A 20693-nucleotide genomic window follows, 5' to 3' on the forward strand; every position below is an offset into this window, starting at 1 on the left:
CAATTGTATTTTCAGCAAGGACATCAATATTTGGTCTAAAAACAATCTATTGAAATGGCCTATATAAACATGATCTAACCAAATTTTTTACCAATATATCTAGAAGAACTTTGAGCTTTTGCTTTAAAATATATTCAGACTTTTCGACAAACACATTTCCCACAGCGCCGCATTCTCAAAATAAATGTATCTCTGCATTTAAATGTTGATAAGACTGGTAATGTTCACAATGATTTGTATGGCCAACGATACGATAGGAATTCAACTCTGCAAAATCATACGTGCTTATATTGTAAATGTTAATTTAAAAAACACATTTTTGTAAATGAACGCGGGTGGCCAGAAAGCCATTTGACTACTTGCACTTTAGTAAATGGTTAAATACATGCAGCCTATGTCTCTTTTTGTTGGTAGTTACCAAATGCGTGTATTCTGCTGGAAAGTTGATGTTAAAGACTTTAACATCACCGAACGAGGATGGACTTTTTGCCTGTTCCCAATTTCATAGCCGGAATCTGAAATATATCCTTAAATAAATGTGTAAAAGACTGAGAGGTGGCAAGAGGTCAGAGAACAAAGCCAGCCATCACTGCTGATGTTCCTGGGTTTGAATCATAACAGCCTTTCATTAAAGACTATTTCTGCTAAAAAAAAGAAGTGCCTTTGCCTGAAACATCGCCTATTACACGTGTTGCTTTCATGATGGAATTATTGACGAATGTGTCTTTTGTATGCACCACCGCCAATGCAGTATCACACAAAACTGCATGTGTGATGAAAACAGGTTCTCGGATGTCGTGAGTTGATGGTGTTACGTTGGTCACAAATACATGCACAAAAAAACACCATCGCGTTAAGTTTATTTTCGTTTGACCGTCATGCGACAAACAATCTCATGGCATTTGTAAAGAGGGTATTGGGGATTGTGTGAGCCCCAAGAAGTGAAGAATGAGAAGGGTCATTGAATAGTTTATTGGGAGAAGTATGTTAAAATTAAGTCTTCTGCAGGCATTCTCGGACACACAGGTTCACTGTCCTGCAAACTGTCCAAACGGGCCCTCTGTCTCATTAACGAATGACACTGGGGGAAAAGACACACTTTAAAAGGAAAAAAAATATTGTAATTCCTGCCCTTAAAGAACTTTGTTCATTCTAGCATCCTTTAAAAAGTGATAATGAATCCCAATAGTCTCACTGCTGGTGTTTCTTGCGAGAGATAATGAACCTCAAAGGGCTTCAATTGAAATAGAACACCAATGATAATTATTTCTTAGAATTCTGCTATTTATAAGCTCTTAAGGAGGCGTGGCTGTTTGTGGGGTGATGTGTGCTCATCATTTTATGACATGTGCGTGGACATCGCCTCCTCTTGTATATTGTCAATGAACCGGACTTATTCGGGCGTTGTCTCTTATATATTTGCTATTGTATTGATTTCACATGTCAATGTAAAACCTGTTCATCGGGAAACTGTTCTCAAATGTAATAGCCCAATGCTCTAGTGCGGTCTCCAACACTTCGTATCCACTCTGTCTCTCTGGCCAATTTGCTCTCTATCAAGAAGGGCAATCATCCAAAACGTCACCAATTATATATTTCCCTTCAAGGTCCAAGTGAACATGACAAATGTGTTGGATTCGTTATTTGTGCATTTGCACCACTGCATTTGCACCACTGCCAACACAATATTACGAGATACCTTGTTCAATACGTCGATTGACATATATAGCGTGTACGTGTGACCAAATTTGAAGATGCTGGACGGGCCTTCAGTTGACATTTATAGAGAGGGGCAGTCAGTCATGGGCAGTAATGAAAGGGAATGTCTTGAGACTGGACTGAAACATGGGCAGGGAGCCAACAGCATACAGGGGTGTTCCAGACAGGAAAAATACTGATACCCCGCTCAGCAAAAGTTGACTGTGGGATTTGACAGAAAACATTGGTTGCTGGAGTGGATAGTTCGTGGATGAGGGTAGAGTGAGATTGGAGGGGACAGGTGGGAGAGTGCGTGGAGGGGAGTAGAGTGAGATGAGAGGGGGGAGAGTGCGTGGAGGGGAGTAGAGTGAGATGAGAGGGGGGAGAGTGCGTGGAGGGGAGTAGAGTGAGATGAGAGGGGGGAGAGTGCGTGGAGGGGAGTAGAGTGAGATGAGAGGGGGGAGAGTGCGTGGAGGGGAGTAGAGTGGGATGAGAGGGGAGAGGTGGGAGAGTGCGTGGAGGGGAGTAGAGTGAGATGAGAGGGGAGAGGTAGGAGAGTGTGTGGAGGGGAGTAGAGTGAGATGAGAGGGGGGAGAGTGCGTGGAGGGGAATAGAGTGAGATGAGAGGGGAGAGGTAGGAGAGTGTGTAGAGGGGAGTGGAGTGAGATTAGAGATGAGAGGTAGGAGAGTGCGTGGAGGGGAGTAGAGTGAGATGAGAGGGGAGCGGTAGGAGAGTGTGTGGAGGGGAGTAGAGTGAGATGAGAGGGGGGAGAGTGCGTGGAGGGGAATAGAGTGAGATGAGAGGGGAGAGGTAGGAGAGTGTGTAGAGGGGAATGGAGTGAGATTAGAGATGAGAGGTAGGAGAGTGCGTGGAGGGGAGTAGAGTGAGATGAGAGGGGAGAGGTAGGAGAGTGCGTGGAGGCGAGTAGAGTGAGATGAGAGGGGAGAGGTAGGAGAGTGCGTGGGGGGGAGTAGAGTGAGATGAGAGGGGAGAGGTGGGAGAGTGTGTGGAGGGGAGTAGAGTGAGATGAGAGGGGGGAGAGTGCGTGGAAGGGAGGAGAGTGAGATGAGAGGCGGGAGAGTGTGTGGAGGGGAGTAGAGTGAGATGAGAGGGGAGAGGTAGGAGAGTGTGTAGAGGGGAGTGGAGTGAGATTAGAGATGAGAGGTAGGAGAGTGCGTGGAGGGGAGTAGAATGAGATGAGAGGGGAGAGGTAGGAGAGTGCGTGGAGGCGAGTAGAGTGAGATGAGAGGGGAGAGGTAGGAGAGTGCGTGGAGGGGAGTAGAGTGAGATGAGAGGGGTGAGGTAGGAGAGTGCGTGGAGGGGAGTAGAGTCAGATGAGAGGGGGGAGAGTGCGTGGAAGGGAGGAGAGTGAGATGAGAGGCGGGAGAGGGCGTGGAGGGGAGTAGAGTGAGATGAGAGGGGAGAGGTAGGAGAGTGTGTAGAGGGGAGTGGAGTGAGATTAGAGATGAGAGGTAGGAGAGTGCGTGGAGGGGAGTAGAGTGAGATGAGAGGGGAGAGGCGGGAGAGTGCGTGGAGGGGAGTAGAGTGGGATGAGAAGGGAGAGGTAGGAGAGTGTGTGGAGGGGAGTAGAGTGACATGAGAGGGGAGAGGTAGGAGAGTGCGTGGAGGGGAGTAGAGTGAGATGAGAGGGGAGAGGCGGGAGAGTGCGTGGAGGGGAGTAGAGTGACATGAGAGGGGAGAGGTGGGAGAGTGTGTGGAGGGGAGTAGAGTGAGATGAGAGGGGGGAGAGTGCGTGGAGAGGAGTAGAGTGAGATGAGAGGCAGGAGAGTGTGTAGAGGGGAGTAGAGTCAGATGAGAGGCGGGAGAGTGCGTGGAGGGGAGTAGAGTGAGATGAGAGGGGGGAGAGTGCGTGGAGGGGAGTAGAGTGAGATGAGAGGGGGGAGAGTGCGTGGAGGGGAGTAGAGTGAGATGAGAGGGGGGAGAGTGCGTGGAGGGGAGTAGAGTGAGATGAGAGGGGAGAGGTAGGAGAGTGTGTAGAGGGGAGTAGAGTGAGATGAGAGGGGGGAGAGTGCGTGGAGGGGAGTAGAGTGAGATGAGAGGGGGGAGAGTGCGTGGAGGGGAGTAGAGTGACATGAGAGGGGAGAGGTGGGAGAGTGTGTAGAGGGGAGTAGAGTCAGATGAGAGGCGGGAGAGTGCGTGGCGGGGAGTAGAGTGACATGAGAGGTAGGAGAGTGCGTGGAGGGGAGTAGTAAGATGAGAGGGGAGAGGTAGGAGAGTGCGTGGAGGGGAGTAGAGTGAGATGAGAGGGGGGAGAGTGCGTGGAGGGGAGTAGAGTGAGATGAGAGGGGAGAGGTAGGAGAGTGTGTAGAGGGGAGTAGAGTGAGATGAGAGGGGAGAGGTAGGAGAGTGCGTGGAGGGGAGTAGAGTGAGATGAGAGGGGGGAGAGTGCGTGGAGGGGAGTAGAGTGAGATGAGAGGGGAGAGGTAGGAGAGTGCGTGGAGGGGAGTAGAGTGAGATGAGAGTGGAGAGGTGGGAGAGTGCGTGGAAGGGAGTAGAGTGAGATGAGAGGGGAGAGGTAGGAGAGTGCGTGGAGAGGAGTAGAGTGAGATGAGAGGGGAGAGGTAGGAGAGTGCGTGGAGGAGTGAGACGAGATTGGAGGCGGACGGCTTATTGGGTACACTTTGTAAAAGCGCCGCGAGGGGAGGGGGGGATCGACGAGCGGGGGGTCGAGGGGGCGGGGCTGGGGGGGAGTGGGGGCGGGGCTGGGGGAGATGGGGGCGGGGCTGGGGGGGATGGGGGCGGTTTTGGGGGGGATGGGGGCGGGGCTGGGGGGGATGGGGGCGGGGCTGGGGGGGATGGGGGGGATGGGGGCGGGGCTGGGGGGGATGGGGGCGGGGCTGGGGGGGATGGGGGCGGGGCTGGGGGGGATGGGGGCGGGGCTGGGGGGTGGTTCCCGTCTTCAGTCTCCGCTGTCTCTCACTGCCGCTCAGAGCTCGCGGTGCCCGAGAACCGAGGGGGAGGAAATCGCGGCCGCTCGGCCGGACGCTGCGGGACGACGGCTCGGGACGGGGAGGTCCCCGCGGGGCCACGGAGAGCCTCGGCCGGCACCGGCGTTAGGCGAGAGCGGCGCTGGACTCACGGCCGCTACGTCCGAACCGAAGGGGCTAGGAAGGGGCCGTCGAGATAGCTGTTCGAGAGCTCCTTTGACGGACGAATCGCCCGTTTAGCGCTGCGGGTTTTTTATTTATTACGATCGTGACAACATCGCGCCCGCCGAACGCGCCGACGACGATGCGGGACTTGCTTCTGATCGCGGCGGTGGCTGCTGCGGCGATGGTGTGCGAGGCGGTGAGCGGCCTGGCCGAGGTGCGTGTTGTGTGCGTTGTGTGTGTGTTACTGCGCGCGACTGACGCACTACTTTCGACTCGATCACCGTAATTACCGTAGAGCGGGGGCACTGGCAGGGCCCCCGCGGCTGCTGCCGCACCGGCGGCGGTCGTTAAGCGCTGCGCCGCGTCTCGAATGTGTTCGGTAGTAGCGGCTCCGGCTTTGGCTTGACCCCAACACGTGTTCGGCCGTGGGTTTAAATTGCACTTCGGGTCTTCTTCCTACCCTCCTCCGTTATGCCGAGGGTACACGTTGCTTCGAGTGTGTACGGCGTTTGAGATAACAGCTGCTACGTGTGGCATTCGGTTGCGAGTCGCGTTGAACGCTTAAAAAAACTAATTTGTAATGCGCACAAATTTTATTTTTTTTGCGGTTTAGACTGAGCGACCGAAAGATGAACGCGGTTGTAATTGGGCAATTAGCGCAGGTTGGTTAATGGCGTTCGAAATTAAGTGAGTGGGGAGTTATGGTGGCCAGGGACAAGGGATGATGATGATGGTGGTTGTGGTGAAGATTGACGGGAGTGGAACGCGCCCGAGAAGATGGGAGCTGTCGTTTGCACATGCTTGGCACGGGTTGTTACTTAGCCGAAAATCGTTAGAGGTGGCCCACGTCTGCTTGGGGGAGGAGTGCCTTCATCCAGCAGTGGATTGACCACGGCCGATGATGATCATGCTGGTGATAGTTCAAAACACGTGCGTTTGTATTTAGCCGAGCATTGGATCCAATCGCGCGTTCACAAATGAGAGGTATTGCCTGTGTGGCAGTGATGCGATGGCGTTGCTGCTGTTGGTCCAGCCTTTGAATTTGAATCGTAAAATTGTGCATGTTGAGAAATACGCAGTTTGAAACCTCTCGTCCCTTTGTTGACGGATGCCGGCGCGCTAATTGTATAGTGCTTAATGTGCGTGCTGCTTTCACCAACCCGCAGTTTATCGCAAGGCTGTTGTGTGATCATTTCATTTCATTGCTGTAATTACATCGATGAAGGGACGGTGCTTTATAATTCAACCACGCATCGGGGAGTGTGGGAGGAGGATGAGGATGAGGTGGGGGGGGTAAATGGCCAAATTGGTTGTGAGTTGGTTAGAAATTTTCGTTCACCAATTGCCGCCTTGCATCCATTGTTGAGGCGGGTAAATTGTACGGAGTTGCCGAGTACATTCTGATGGACGTACTAAGAACGAAAGTACCATCGATTACACAAATTGTAATTGCCACCATTGTTGCCTTTGTCATTTTTGGCGCATCCTTGTCTCGCGATGTCCCATCTGGTTCAACAAAATAAGCTCTGAAAAGTGGAGCGTGACTTAAAATTCAGATGCCCCGTGAAAAGTTGACCGAAAATTCTGGATTAATATTCTTTTGTACGTCTCTCAACGGGATTCCACGCAAGTGTGTATGGAGCTCTCTTGCCAATAACATTCACTGGCGGAGCCATTGGGGGGGGTGGCACGTGCCCCCCCAATAATCTGATCGAAATCCCTTCTTTCGATCGGATCATTGGGGTTTATTCGTAATTAATCGTTATTTTGCGACTGCCACTGTGTAGCATATTATTTTATGCCAGGGACTTTATGAGATGATAGGACAATAGTCTGAGTCCATAATTGGCAACAAGTAACGGCAAAGCAGTTCTCAGTGACTCAGACTTGTGCGCAGTCGCGTATACATTACACGACTTCTCTGAAGGCATTCACCTTCAGCGAGCGCGATGCCGATCACACAACGCGGTTCGAATTCGACCCTGGATCGATGGCTGCGCCATCGCCGCACACGCGTCGAATAAAAAGCAAGGGACAAGTCCTTACTTACTAACAACTCCTCTATCATTTTTCATTGCTGGAGGGGTTGCCCCCCACTACCTGAAATTCCTGGCTCTGCCATTGATAACACCTGGTAACGACAGAATGTATTTAACACGACCGACACAGAATTTCGAAATATTTCCAGTGCTTGTCTCGACAAAAAAAAATTGCTGCCTTTGAGAACTTTGGTCTGAAAAGCCCAGCAGGGCTCAATTGACGTACATTAGCGTTCACATTTGTAGACACAAATGGCAGTCGTGCGCTTAAGGCGCAAGTTTCCACAGCTAAATTGTCATCCAAATGCGACCTGGGTTGGGCTTGCGTGCTCAGCATTTAATTCTCTCAAGCTTCTGAGCCACACACCCACTGGGAAGCCGGAATTGTTCAGGAATTTAAGAATTCACTATTGAGAAAATAATTTCCCAGCACGCAGCAGCCCAACCTGAAAAACCGCACCTTGGGAGAGTTTGCCCCTTTGTTCTCCGGGGGAGAATGAGTGATGTCGCACGCACAGTGATAGCCAAAACAAGCAGGCTGATGTTTTCCTTAAAAGTGAACCATTACTACACGCTACATTCTACTCCCAGTCTGTATAAGCAATTGACATTTGTATTCAAGAAAGATGAATAATTGGTTCTTCTGGCAGGAGTATATATAAGTCTAACCTTTTTTCATTAATGCTGTAGCAGAGAAATGTGTACCCCATAAAGGTTAACACTCAGCTCGTACTGTATACAATTTTTCTCGGTGGATCTTTTGCTCTAAACAGGGACCATTGTCTAAAATGTTGGCTTGTTATCGTGCCTGTATATACGTGTTCTTTTTTTTATCAAAGAGCCCGTATGAGGGGCAGACTCACTGGCCATAATTCACCGCGCTGGTCGGTGCAGGTTGGCGAATGCGGCAGGCATATACGTGGGAGGGCATCGTTGTATAGTGCGGCAGTGACTTTGTACTACCAACACCATTGCCCTATAACACCCATTTTGTGTGTGGCGGTCCCCCATCTGAGCACTCTCTAAGCTTAACCTTCCTTAGCTTCCCAGGTCTGACAAGATTGAACGAGGTGAATTCTCGGCGTTCATTGTCAATTTTAGTCTGCACCGTGCGCGTCCCGTGAGATGAACTCGTGGAACCCTCCTTCCCGCCTTCTCCATCGTCCCACCTCCAGGTCGGCTCCGTGCGCATCCCGCTGAGGACGGAGCGCTTGGTGTCTCGCCGCCTCGCCGCCGGCCCCACCGCATACAATCGGCACGTCCAGCCGAGGGCCGTCGCCCTGCAGGAGGAGCTGGTGGGGGTGGTGCCGGCGAAGGCGTCGCCGCGGCCGCCCGAGGATGGGGACGCGCTGGCGTTGGGAGCCGAGGCTGTGGACGTCCCCGGCATGCTGGACAACCTGCGAGGGAAACCTGGGCAGGGATACTACATCGAGATGGCCTTGGGCACCCCACCCCAGATGGTAACACTCGCTTGCGCAATCGCTCGCGGCGCTCCCTGGCTCGCGCCTATCGCTGAACCGCTCGCAAACTCGTTTACTCGCTCGCTCGCTCGCTCCACTCGCGCTTATTTACGTGCCTGCTCGCTCAATCGCCTGCTCGCTCGGGGCCAGCAGTGGAGGAGTTCTGTTGTCAATCCTTGTTTCCATTTTAACGCCAGTCATATGTCGGTTGTATCGTGTTCGGAGAAAATAAATGTCCTCCTAGAATTCTCGCTTCCAGCGGAGCAGAGTATAATAACGGTGTTATTTATGCTGGAAAACCTTCCTGTGTCTCAACACTCCGTGTTCAGGCGTTTCCTGCTTTGGAATATTTGGCCAATTACATGTTGAGGGTGATGTGTATGTTGTGTGGGAATACGCTCAAGTACCCAGAGAAATCCCACTATTAACAAGGGAACAGCTCCATTTGCTGTTTTGCCAACTCCTGTGCAATACACCAACCAGAGAACGCACTGGATTACATGTGTGCGGGACAACGTCATGTGAAGCGGTGGTCGGTGAAGATGGCACCACGTAAGTTTGTGGCGCCATTTAATTGGAACTTCGTACAGAAGTGTGCGAGGCTGCTGTGGTGTTGTCAAGGTTAGTGCACTGGACTTGCAATCCGGTGGTTGCCAGCTTGATTCTGTCTTCCGACGTGGCAGTTGAAACAATTCTAGATTTGAAGCTTTCGTGACTGCAAGGATTCATATTCTTAGGTTTGTTCGGTAAAGTCACGTAGGTAAAACATCGAAATTAATTAAAATAAAATAAAGATCACGACATTTCGGAGACAACACAAGTCTCCGTCATCAGGTGGGACCGTCACAACTCGCTTTTAAGGGATTACATCTTGAATCATTGCCTCACTTGATGCAGCTAATCTGGCTGTGACGGTCCCACCTGATGACGGAGACTTGTGTTGCCTCCGAAACGTCGTGATCTTTATTTTATTTTATTTTTATAAATTTTGATGTTTTACCTACGTGACTTTACCGAAAAAACCTAAGAAGTTGAAACAATGATGCAAGATTCGTCAATCCATCAACGTGTCCGCCCAACAAGTATAAATGGGTGTGCCACAGTTCGTCGATCAGCAGGTTGCACGTGGTGGGGTAAAGTGTGGGTGTTCCCACATCTTCCAAGACATCTGGTCATCGTGGAAGAGTAGACCAAAATAGCCTCTAGAGGGGATCTCAGGTGCTCCCTCGAGTGGAGACGTTTCTGCCAGCAGTGGCACGGGCAAAATATTGTAGTGCTGCACCTTTAGCCTCAACTATATCCGTGTGCTTCTCTTCACTATAAGTAATGTTTCCTGCCTGTCAGTCATCGAATGCTTTACAAACTTGAATGTATAGCTATTGTATAATTGGCACATATTTGTCTCCAAGATGTAGGTAATGTTTGTCCCATTTGTACTATTTTGGTTCATTCCAGCCTTCACATGAATTGAAATTCACACTGCCACTGCTTTTCATTTTATTCATGACACTCATATAAGACAGATATTTAACTTGAATTCTGGGTAATGTGCATGACCTGTGAACTGCATGTCCCTTGCTATAGACTAAAATCCTTCGTTTATTTTTTAGATTTCAAACATTCGGTTAGCTTCTCCCTCACTGTTGTAATTCTCTACCTCTTTATCTTCTTAAGGCAGCAGACATTTGTTGACCTAACTAATTCACTCCGTGTGTATTCATAATGTGTACACGGTGCTAATCTTATCCAAAGGAAGACATGACAAAAGTAAACTATGCTTGTACAAGTGGGGTGAGAATCTGGAATGGTCCTATTGTATTTAACCTGTTTTTAATGGGCCCTGCATGTTTTGGTTGTGGGCTTTGAGCCTCAATAAAAGTGTACGACGTTCTTTCGCTGTGCTTTCGTGAGAGCCAAAATACTGTGTTTTATATTCTACTTGTTTTAAATGTGTCAGTTTTCTAAGCAAGCCACAGTTATATAAACTAGGAACATAGCCCTCATCAGAAAGTGTCTTCCCATTAACATCTGACAGTTCATCAGATTTGGTTGTAAAGCAAGGATGACTACTGATGAGACACTGAAGGTTGCAGCCGGTTCCGAGCTTGCTTGTATTCGGCCAATGCTGCTGATAGGATTCACTCCCAGAAGACTCTGTGACCAGCAGAGTTGTGGCAGAAATACATTTCAGTGAATGGACAAATATATAAGGAGGCAATATTTATTTAGGACGTGAGTCATCTCATTACACAGGTCCTCTCTTTATTGCATAGTAAACATAATCAGAACTCTATTCTGTGTTTCATACATGAATAAATTGTGTTTGTGTCCATCAGCCTATCAGCTTCCTAGATCTAGAAGCAGCGTTTCTTTACGTACGCAAACCCGGCACCGTTTTGACCTATTGGGTCTCATTGGCAGTCAAGCTTGTTAAAAACAAATTTTGCCGGATTACCAGACAATGTTGGCAAGAGCACTCCATGTAAAATGACTGACTGGACAGTATTTGAGTGACGTATACAGTCGCTGTGATCTTTTGCACGAGTGTATGGATACTTGTACATTTAAAATGTTTTTTTTTTTAAGCCATAACACGCAGCACAGAATGATTTGAAATGTTCCACTCTTGACAATATGGTGACTCAAAATTTGTATAAATGTTGTTGAACATTCAGTGGAGGAGCGGAGTGGTGACAGTAATTAGCCCTCTGGAATAGAAATGCTACGAACTATATTTAATTGTCGGCCACGGCTAACTGCAGTGACGAGCACTATCTCAACCAATCCTGGGGTCCCCCCTTGAACCTGCATGACCAGGGTGGTGAAGTATGGTCAAACAACCCTTTACGCCCAACTCAGAATGAGTCGGTGGATTGACAAAGGGCCATGCATTATAAGACGGAAAAAGTGCCGAAAATACTATTGGGTCAAATATGGTTACATACTTTAACCCATGAATATAGACGTTAAAAATACAATATTATGCAATCACGGTGAAGTTAAATGAATACATTTACATAGGTATGCAATATATTTGTTATTTTGACCTGCCCCGACTAGACAACTGTGAAAAAGAGCTTTGTAGTTCATCGGATTCCTCCAGTGTGAATAAATATTCCGATTCTGATTTGTATGCCACAATGAGGTGCACATTTGTGACCACCTTGCAGTGCGCAACATTTACTTGATTGTAAGAAGCCGTACGCGGAATTGGCGTGCGTTTCCCGGTGTTTATAAGCCCCGATTTTCAAGGGGACTGGACGGACCGATCCGCAAGAGTGCATTACATTGATTAGTATGGAATGCTGCTGTGCAGTGATGTAACCATCCCTAAAGGGCAATTTTCCATGCAAAGGCAAATTACTTAAATTGCCACTCTTTGAGCAACATTTCTAGCACAAAGGTTCTTCTGGGTTTTTTTGGCATTGGCCGAACCTGGCAAAAGAACACGCGGCACGGTCACGTGGGAAAAAAGAGACACTGCTTATTAGAGTGTTTTCGACCAGCTTTTAAGAGTCGTGAAAAACAATATTACAGTCATTCCTATGTGAGGCCACATTTTTCTGCCTTGAGTCACAGGATGCTGACTTGGAGCATTCCTGAGTTGTGCATTGTCAAGTTTATCCTTACACAGCAATGGGTCTGTAGTGTTACAGTAGTGTGGGCTCATCGCAATGTGACTTTTTTACCTTTTTCCACGTTTGAATATGGTCTCATGTTTGACTTCTCGTTGCCGTCTATTTAATCGTCCCCGTATCTTACGACCAAGAGCTTTGTCCCTCCACTTCCCGTGCAAGTTGTGCTTAGAATTCGTTTATAAGATACGTAAAAAAAACATTCACTCTTAAAAAACGACGATAAACAGATGTGGGGCATTTGCTGTAATTAATCTGCAGTCGCAATATACACGTCCTGGATTTTTCTAAACTAAACATGCACCGATATGCCGAGGTTATTTTGTTTTTATTGCATGTCAAGTTAAAGCTTTAGCATGCTCGTATTTGCCTTTCTCTCTCGACAGACCTGCAATGGGAAAGTCTGGTTTTAAATTTAGAAATGCTATTTTGCTTATCGGTCGATCTGATAATTCCCTGTAGATGTGCTTCAGGCAGCTGGTTGCCCTGCCACCAGCAGGGAATGCTTTGGTAGTGTTTAGGGTGATAAAGGTTGTCCCACATCAATCGGTACGGCTTAAACCCAGCTTCTCATCATTGTACTTATTGGGAGGAGAAAATCATTGACCCGGTGGACTTCATATCCACTGTGGTGCTCAGTAATAGAAATCATCAGGAGAGGAAAATTATCAGCTCAATCAATATCCTACGCATGGTTGCCTTCACCAAAAGGAAGTCTTACCAATGTAATTGCTCCACTCCAGCACAATACATCTGGAGGGGCCCAATCCAATTTTTCATACACCGGTGACCAATGGAGATTCTAAGTGCCTTTTTCAATGGGAGTAATGCACTTGGCGGTGTTCCCTTTAAGCAATGCTGGTTAAGATATGTGCTTTCATATGGCTTTGAGATTATGCAAAGGGTCTTTTGGTGAGACTGAGCATGTACATCTGTCCAGTGTGTCTGTGTGTGTGTGGCACGATGCATATTTTTCTATGTTGGTTTTGGTGTAAAAAAAAACGACTTGCTTAAATTTTAATGAGCTATATATTTGTACATGACTTGACATTTTACACACACGAGTATAAATGGTGCAGATGACAAGGATATTAAGTATCCGGTTACACCTTAGTGGAATTCACAGCACTCAAATTCCATCAACACAGCCACAATGCATATATATCAAAGTCTTCTTTATAGCACGTTCACCAAGGCGATATTCTTTCCCATGTCCCTTATGTTGTCTTTAAAACAAGGTTATTATCATCACCGTCTTCCAAGATGTCGGGCCAGTGTGGAAGAGTAGGCCAAAGATACACTATCGGGGCTCACTAGGGCTCCCTCTGGTGGAGGTTTTTCTGTCTGCAGTGGTGGGAGCAGGCAATTGCAGGGCTGCACCCTTTTCTTTTAACGTATATCATCATCATCATCAAACTATAAACTGTGGGTTCACGGATTGTAAGTGGTTGTTTTTCTCATTTTCCCAGTATTTGAGCATCATCTGGCACCAGTGCAGTAAATGGGTGAGGGCATTATGCGAAGGCATGTGATCCGCAGTCATGAGGTCCATGGCTTGTCGGCAGCCACCTGATTCGTCCCTAGCTGAGGAATGTGTGACCCCCCCCCCCCCCCTCTGGTGAGCGTGGCCCCGCGAAATTTTTCGTGGCAGCACAAAATGCGCGTGGCCGCTGAGCCACGCTTGCGAGTCCGTGAACGACATCTCGTGACATTTGAATGAGGTGGCCCTGTCAGTTGGAATTGCAGTCCGCGGTCACTGCCGGGTTGACCGCACGGCCCCGGTATATTTAATGGGCTGCGGTGTATTGCGTTGCGCCAGAGGGGTTGATCGGGGGTTTTTTTCGGAAATGTATACGGAGTTTAAAAGGAGAGGCAATTTTAATGTAAGAGCGTTATTGAATGTGGGTGAGGGTTAAAAGCCTCGATGAGGGTCAGTTCAGCCAGCCCTCTCATTCCTCCGGGGTTAACAAAAGTAGATTCTTTGTGGGGAGTTAACAGTATTTAGTCTTTTTTTATTAAAGACTCAACCTCTGCCTTGGGAATGTGGAATTGCCATCACTGGATTTAAACTGGAGATGAGCACTGCCATATGTTGAATTTTGCAGCAAATCACCTTGTTTAATGTTCGTGTGTACATAATCCATGCATTTGACTGTCTAAAATGATTTTCCCGTCCCATCAAACCTTGGTCCTGGATAGCGCCTGGATAGGTGACCCCATCGGTGCATATGACAGAGGGCAGTGCAGCAAAATACATTGTTGTACTGTACTTCTGTGCTCCCACATGTATATTCCCTATCTTAAACCTGCACTGAGCAGCATGGTGGAGTACAGCCAATAAATTCCCATGATCCTCAGTATTGTTGAAGCCCTTACCTAGCAGTGCATTTACAGAGGACTGCGTGGAGGATCTGTATGTACTCGCTGTATGTATGTGTGTAAAAAAGGTCATGTAAAGGTGCAGACCTGCAGTTCCTTGTTCATGCCACTGCTGGTTGATTGGCCTCCACCAAATGTTTGTCTTTTTTATATATATAGATGTAAAACATAGGTAATGCGTGCATGCCCGGGCAGTGGTGGCCAACACCTGTAATCCAGTACTGTGGAGGCGAGGGTTGGTTGATCGCAGAAATGTTGTGAAACTCCCTTCCAATGGGTTTCGAGGTGCCATGCCCCGGCTTGCTAGGAGAAGACGATACAGTAAAGTATAAACTAACATCTGTCCCTTCTGTATTGGATAGAATATTGCCCCTTAGCACGCGTGGATTTTTATGCAGGTGCTCGGGTTTCCTCCCACGCGAATATACACACCTTAATTCGATGAAAAAACCTTGATATATAGAGCACTGCAGAGCTTGTGAATATTTTGGCGCCAGCTAACCGCAATATTGCCTTTTTCATCTTGTCTGTGGTTCCTTAGTGATCGTCAGATTTGTATCAATGACGCCATATACATTTTCACGAATGACGCGATTATAATTATGCAGCTGAAACATGTTTATATCTCCCTCGCCAAAGGGGTGTACTGTGTCACGCTGGGCTGCCACCTGCTCGCGCAACGAAGAAGTGCAGGCACCTGCCACTTCAAAATGAAACTATCACCACGGCCTCTTTGTCTCTCCCCACGCTTGCAGCTGAACATTCTGGTGGACACGGGCAGCAGCAACTTCGCCGTGGGCGCTGCACCCCACCTCTTCCTCAAGCGCTACTACCGCCCCGAGCAGTAAGTGCCGTCGGGCATTGTGGTTCAATCTCGGCCTGCGTAAAAGGTGCTCCGCTACTGGTATTCTTGTGCGCTTGCATGCACGTGTAACTTAATATGAAACGTGCAAATATAAATGCACACTTAAGCCAGTTTGACCTTTGAGCAATCGCGATGTAGGGAAGGTAACACAATTTGCATACCCTGCTTTTGCCATGCGTGCATCAGATATCGACTCCTCTTGTGTAACCCCCGACGCCTACGCAAATTGTGTGACAGGATGCACAGTAAAGCCTCTCGAAGCCAGACTGATTGGCGAGATATTCATTTCAATTTAAAGAGGATGTCTGGCATGCTGGAAAAAAAAAGATGATGACGTTATGAGTGACGATGATTGTGCAGGTGTTTATGGTTCTGTATTGGTGATTGTGCCGGTGTTGGTGATGCCTCTGGTTTTTGCTAACAGTGTTGACTGCGAGTGATAACACCGATGCTGATTATCATGGATAATGGCGTTGCAGGTCGTGATAATAACATCATAATAATTAAATATGACGCCTTCCGCTGTTGCGCAGAGCCTTGAGATACCATCGCATCCCGACGCTTGTAAAGCGACGCCCTGCCGCGTTGTGTGCCACCGCCTACGCCGCAGGTCATCGACGTACCGGCCGAGCAGCTCCAGCGTGTACGTGCCGTACACGCAGGGCAACTGGCAGGGAGACCTGGGCACGGACCTGGTCTCCGTGCCACACGGTGGCAACTCCAGCGTCCGCGCCAACGTGGCCGCCATTACCTACTCCAACAGCTTCTTCATTAACGGCTCCAACTGGGAGGGCATCCTGGGGCTCGCCTACGCCAACATCGCGCGGGTAACGACGACGACGATGATGATGATGATGGTGACGATGGTTTGTTTTAGAGCCGCTCTCCTTCGCGATGAGCGACTTGCATCACACGTCATCTCGGTGCATTTGTAAGGGCACCCCCCAGGTGTTCGTTATGCCTGTGTGGCACAATCACCTGGCCTGCACGGCACAGTAAAATCCTCGTTTTTAACGCGTGGCGTTCACGCGACGCGTTTTCGCTTGAGCGTGTTTTTTTCCTTTGTACGGACCGTTTTTAAGCTTAACGCTCACCGCGCCCGCTATGACGCGAGTCTAGCTCGCGTGAGGGGCTACTTTTTCTGAGCTGCTACGTGGGTGTCGGCTGCGAGGTTCAGTGCCTTCCTCGTCCTCGCTCATTGTTCCGGCACCTTTGTGTGCGTGGCGTCATCGTTTCGTACGATCTATCGCCTTCACTCCCTTTTTCACTCGCCATATCTCTCGCACCTTTTGTATTTAATGAAATGCCTGTCGGACATAGCATTTTTTTTTATACCGTATAAACACGACACTTTTAAAAAGAAACATGTAAAAGAATGTACTGTTAAATAAGAACAAGAATAAACTCACGGGCTGGAATGGCCACCGAAACTTTACCAGTGTTCCTTGTGGGAAAATTCGTTTGACGCGAATTCGCTTTACGCGGCTGTTTGCAGGAACGCAACTTCCGCGTCAAGTGGGGACTTGCTGCTGCTGCACTTGCAATCATCGCCAGTGGGAGGTGTTGATTGCTCATTTCAAACCCAATTGAGTGATTTGCGGGGTAATTTTTAGAATTTTCCAACTTGGACCGTGTCCCCCTCGTTTTGATTGATGTCACGTGATCAACCTCTACTGCGAAGCAGACGCATATTTGCTGTTCTATTAACCAGGGCGGCCTGCCGAGTTTAAACCGCAACAGGGGGGGTGGCCGTGGGCGTGGGGGACCACATACACATGTGGTGGTGCACATGATAGCTCTGATTATGATGATGATACCGATGGCGATAATAATAATAATGGCTGTTATTGTGACGCTGGAGGTGTTTTTTTCATGGTGATGCTTGTGTTATCGGTAATGATGATGATGATAATACCGCTGCCTATCATGCCCGTTCAGCCTGACGATTCCTTGGAGCCGTTCTTCGACTCGCTGGTGAAGCAGACGGGCATCCCCAACGTCTTCTCGCTTCAGCTATGCGGCCTCTTCCCCGACCCAAACTCCACGGACGGCACGGCCGGAGGCACTATGGTGCGCCCGGTTTGCGTGTGTTTGTGCGTGCCTCTGTGTGTGCGTCTGCGATTCTTTAGGGGAGCGGTAGTGCGGCGGTTGGCGCTCTGCGCTACGAACCCGGCGACCCGAGTTCGGTTCCCTCTCATGGGCAACACCAGTGACGATCATCTGAACTGGTCCTGGGTCCTCCCCTAGGGCGAATCGGCCTCAAATGAGAACCTGGTGTCGTGTGTGTATCCATTGGGGAGACAAAGGTAGCCAGGCATGGGTGCTGGCCACCCTCCTCTTGGTGCACCGTGCCAGCCTTAACAGGCGCTTGCTAACAGCACTTGCCCCAACAACAGTCTGTTAAAGGCTACACGGGGTGTCTCTTGTACTTATAACCCGTCAGCGCGTGCGCGATCCTTTTGCGTCCATGTTGGTTTCTGTGGGCGCTCCTTTTCGTCCACTTGCAAGAATACTCGGTATTGTAAAATTCACTTAAAAGTGTTGTAATTGAAGTGATTATTTTATGACCTGTCGTGGTGGCGCTTGGGCTAGAACGCTCGACTCAAGTTCAAGTTCATTTATTAGGTATAGCCCTGTGAGCCATTCGGCTCTTGAATAGGGTGCGCGATCCTTTTGCGTCCATGTTGGTTTCTGTGGGCGCTCCTTTTCGTCCACTTGCAAGAATACTCGGTATTGTAAAATTCACTTAAAAGTGTTGTAATTGAAGTGATTATTTTATGACCTGTCGTGGTGGCGCTTGGGCTAGAACGCTCGACTCAAGTTCAAGTTCATTTATTAGGTATAGCCCTGTGAGCCATTCGGCTCTTGAATAGGGTGCAACCGCAACAAACAAAAAACAAAAACATGAACAAGAAAACATCTTAAAGTGACTCTGTGACTATGTGCAAACTGAAAATCCAGGAATAAAAAGAGCAAAAATTCCAGAAAAAAGCACCATACACCAACGCTTTGTGCAAACATTCCAGAAAAAAGCACCGTACACCAACGCTTTGTGCAAAAATCCCAGTGGGATGCAAGTCAAACAACAACCACAAGGCAACCTAGATTAAGACTAATCAGAAGGTCAAGAGTAATCTTGGTCGAGGGCCAACTCGGCCAATCATTCCTCCTGGGTAGATACATTGATTACCACTTTATGATTGGTCAGCAGCAGTTATCACACAGAAATACTGGTGGAATTTCTGACGTGCTCTGCGCCACCGATGGAGATTTGTGCCGTCTCAGTTGCTCATTGGAGCGGAGGGCAATGCAGTTCTTCTAATGTAAAGCACGAGCATTGAGTCTGTTTTTTTTCTATAATACTTCCCCGGTGTGAATTCACTCACTGATGTCGCTCCCTCTGCGGCTATCTTTGCAGATTCTGGGTGGGGTGGACACCGACCTGTACATCGGAGACATGTGGTACAGCCCCATACGGAGGGAATGGTATTACGAGGTGATCATTGTGCGTATGGAGGTGCACGGCAGGGACCTTAAAATGGACTGCAAGGAGGTAAGCGCGCCCTACATGTGTACGTTCGTTCATTCCATGTGCCATGAAGAAGGACCATTGCCCAAAATGTTACCTAATAGATATTGTTCATATTCTTTGGTTCTTTCGGTAAAGTCACGTGGATGGAAAAAAATATAAACCAAAAACTCACGACGTTTCGATCGCAAAACAAGTGATCGTCATCAGGCGGAGAGAATAGTGGGGGGGGGGGGGTGCAAGCTTCCAACTGCAACTGTTTATAAAGGCTTGAAATGGGCGTAGACGAGCCAAAGCTGTGAGTGGGCGGGGCACAAGAGCCGTGTAGCCAGCGCTGAGCAGCGCAGTCCAAGTGTGCCAGCAGCATGGGCGGGGCAGTCAATGCTGATGTAGGAGAAGACAAAGGGGAAGAGAGAAGGGGGCAGAGACAGGAGGAGAGAGAGAGGGGGGAGAGAGGGGGGTGAGAGGGGGTAGAGTTAGGGGGAGAGAGAAGGGGGATAGAGATAGGGGGAGAGAGATGGGGTAGAGATAGGGAAGAGAGAGAGGGGGGACAGGGGGGAGAGAGAAGGGGGGTAGAGATAGGGTGAGAGAGAGGGGGGGTAGAGATGGGGGGAGAGAGAGGGGGAGAGATAGGGGACAGAGAAGGGGGGTAGAGATAGGGGACAGAGAAGGGGGGTAGAGATAGGGGACAGAGAAGGGGGGTAGAGAGAGGGGGGTAGAGATAGGGGGAGAGAGAGGGGGGTAGAGATAGGGGGAGAGAGAGGGGGGGTAGAGATAGGGGGAGAGAGAGAGGGGAGAGAGAGGGGAGAGAGAGAGGGGGTAGAGATGGGGGGCATTGCGCCTCGCTTCACACATCCACATTGCTGACAGTGGAGGTTGACAAGAAATTACAAATCAAGTCATAACCCAAAGTGGTGGATGACATCTTTCCAATGATTGCTGACTTTATAACCGTCTTCTCGGTCATCAACCACTTTTCTCTCCGCCTGATGACGATCGCTTGTGTTGCAATCGAAACGTCGTGAGTTTTTGGTTTTTATAAAAAAAATTATTATTTTTGTTTATTTTATTTTATTATTTTCCATCTACGTGACTCTACCGAAAGAACCAAAGAATATGAATTCCTGCAGTCAAGAAAATTTTAAGTCATATATTGTTCCTTTTGAGATGTTGTTGACGTTTTATTTATTTGTGTTTTGTATTTGTGCTCAGATACTGCCATTTGTTTAAGTCTTTGGAGAGTTCAATCACTGCTCCTTGTTCTATTCCGCCCATTCCACTATCATGGAATCTCTGTGCGGTGTACGTATGGGGACCCTGTGGGTTTTAATGCTTTATAATGAAAAGACTTTAATCTGGATTTGACAATAGAAATGACAGGCAATGACGACAGCAAGGAAAGACTGTACGTTGTTACCTCTCACAGTGGTTCAAAACTGTTGAAAACTTCTCACCGCTATTGACTGACTGAAGAAATCGGTCGCGTTGCGATGCCTTAGTTTGACTCGCACGGAGATATACTATTGGTCTACGGGGCAACGTGTGTTGTGTAGTCAGACTTGCTATCCGGTCGTAGAATGGCCCGTGATAGCTCAGCTCCGCGCATTCCATTGGCTGCATGGCCATGCTGGTACAAGGGTGGGATAGATATTGCAGCGATTTGTAATAAAATAACGACCCTGCTGCGTGATTTCAACTTTCGTCGGCCATTCTCTAACGGGAAGGGTTCCGCTTCTCCACGAGAGAAATCCGAACGGACACTTGGCCTCTTGATCGTGTGATGCTGTGGGAACGGATGTTTACACGTGTGCATTTTGAAGCACGTCATGTTTTCACGCCCCCTTCGCAGTACAACTACGACAAGAGCATCGTCGACAGTGGCACCACAAACCTGCGCCTCCCGAAGCGAGTCTTCAACGCGGTCGTCTCCGCCATCAAGCGCAACTCTCCCGTGGGTTTGACACGGACGCCGGT

General features: G+C 48.7%; 1 protein-coding gene across 4 annotated transcripts in view; it reads left to right on the forward strand.

The window, feature by feature from the left end:
• Window positions 1–4618: 4618 nt before the first annotated feature.
• Window positions 4619–20693, forward strand: part of LOC133342021 (beta-secretase 1-like) — a 29367-nt gene continuing 13292 nt past the window's right edge. Inside the window, exons 1-7 of one of the 4 annotated variants that reach the window (XM_061550888.1) lie at window positions 4619–5026; window positions 8027–8311; window positions 15081–15169; window positions 15801–16017; window positions 17129–17260; window positions 18609–18743; window positions 20569–20670. In XM_061550888.1, coding sequence (XP_061406872.1) covers window positions 4952–5026; window positions 8027–8311; window positions 15081–15169; window positions 15801–16017; window positions 17129–17260; window positions 18609–18743; window positions 20569–20670 — 1035 coding nt within the window. In that variant the 5' untranslated portion in view covers window positions 4619–4951. The other 3 variants (XM_061550889.1, XM_061550891.1, XM_061550890.1) reach the window with 3 other exon arrangements.

Source organism: Lethenteron reissneri, chromosome 13, assembly GCF_015708825.2.
Source record: "Lethenteron reissneri isolate LAM-NWPU_2019-01 chromosome 13, ASM1570882v1, whole genome shotgun sequence".
Lineage (NCBI taxonomy): Eukaryota > Metazoa > Chordata > Hyperoartia > Petromyzontiformes > Petromyzontidae > Lethenteron > Lethenteron reissneri.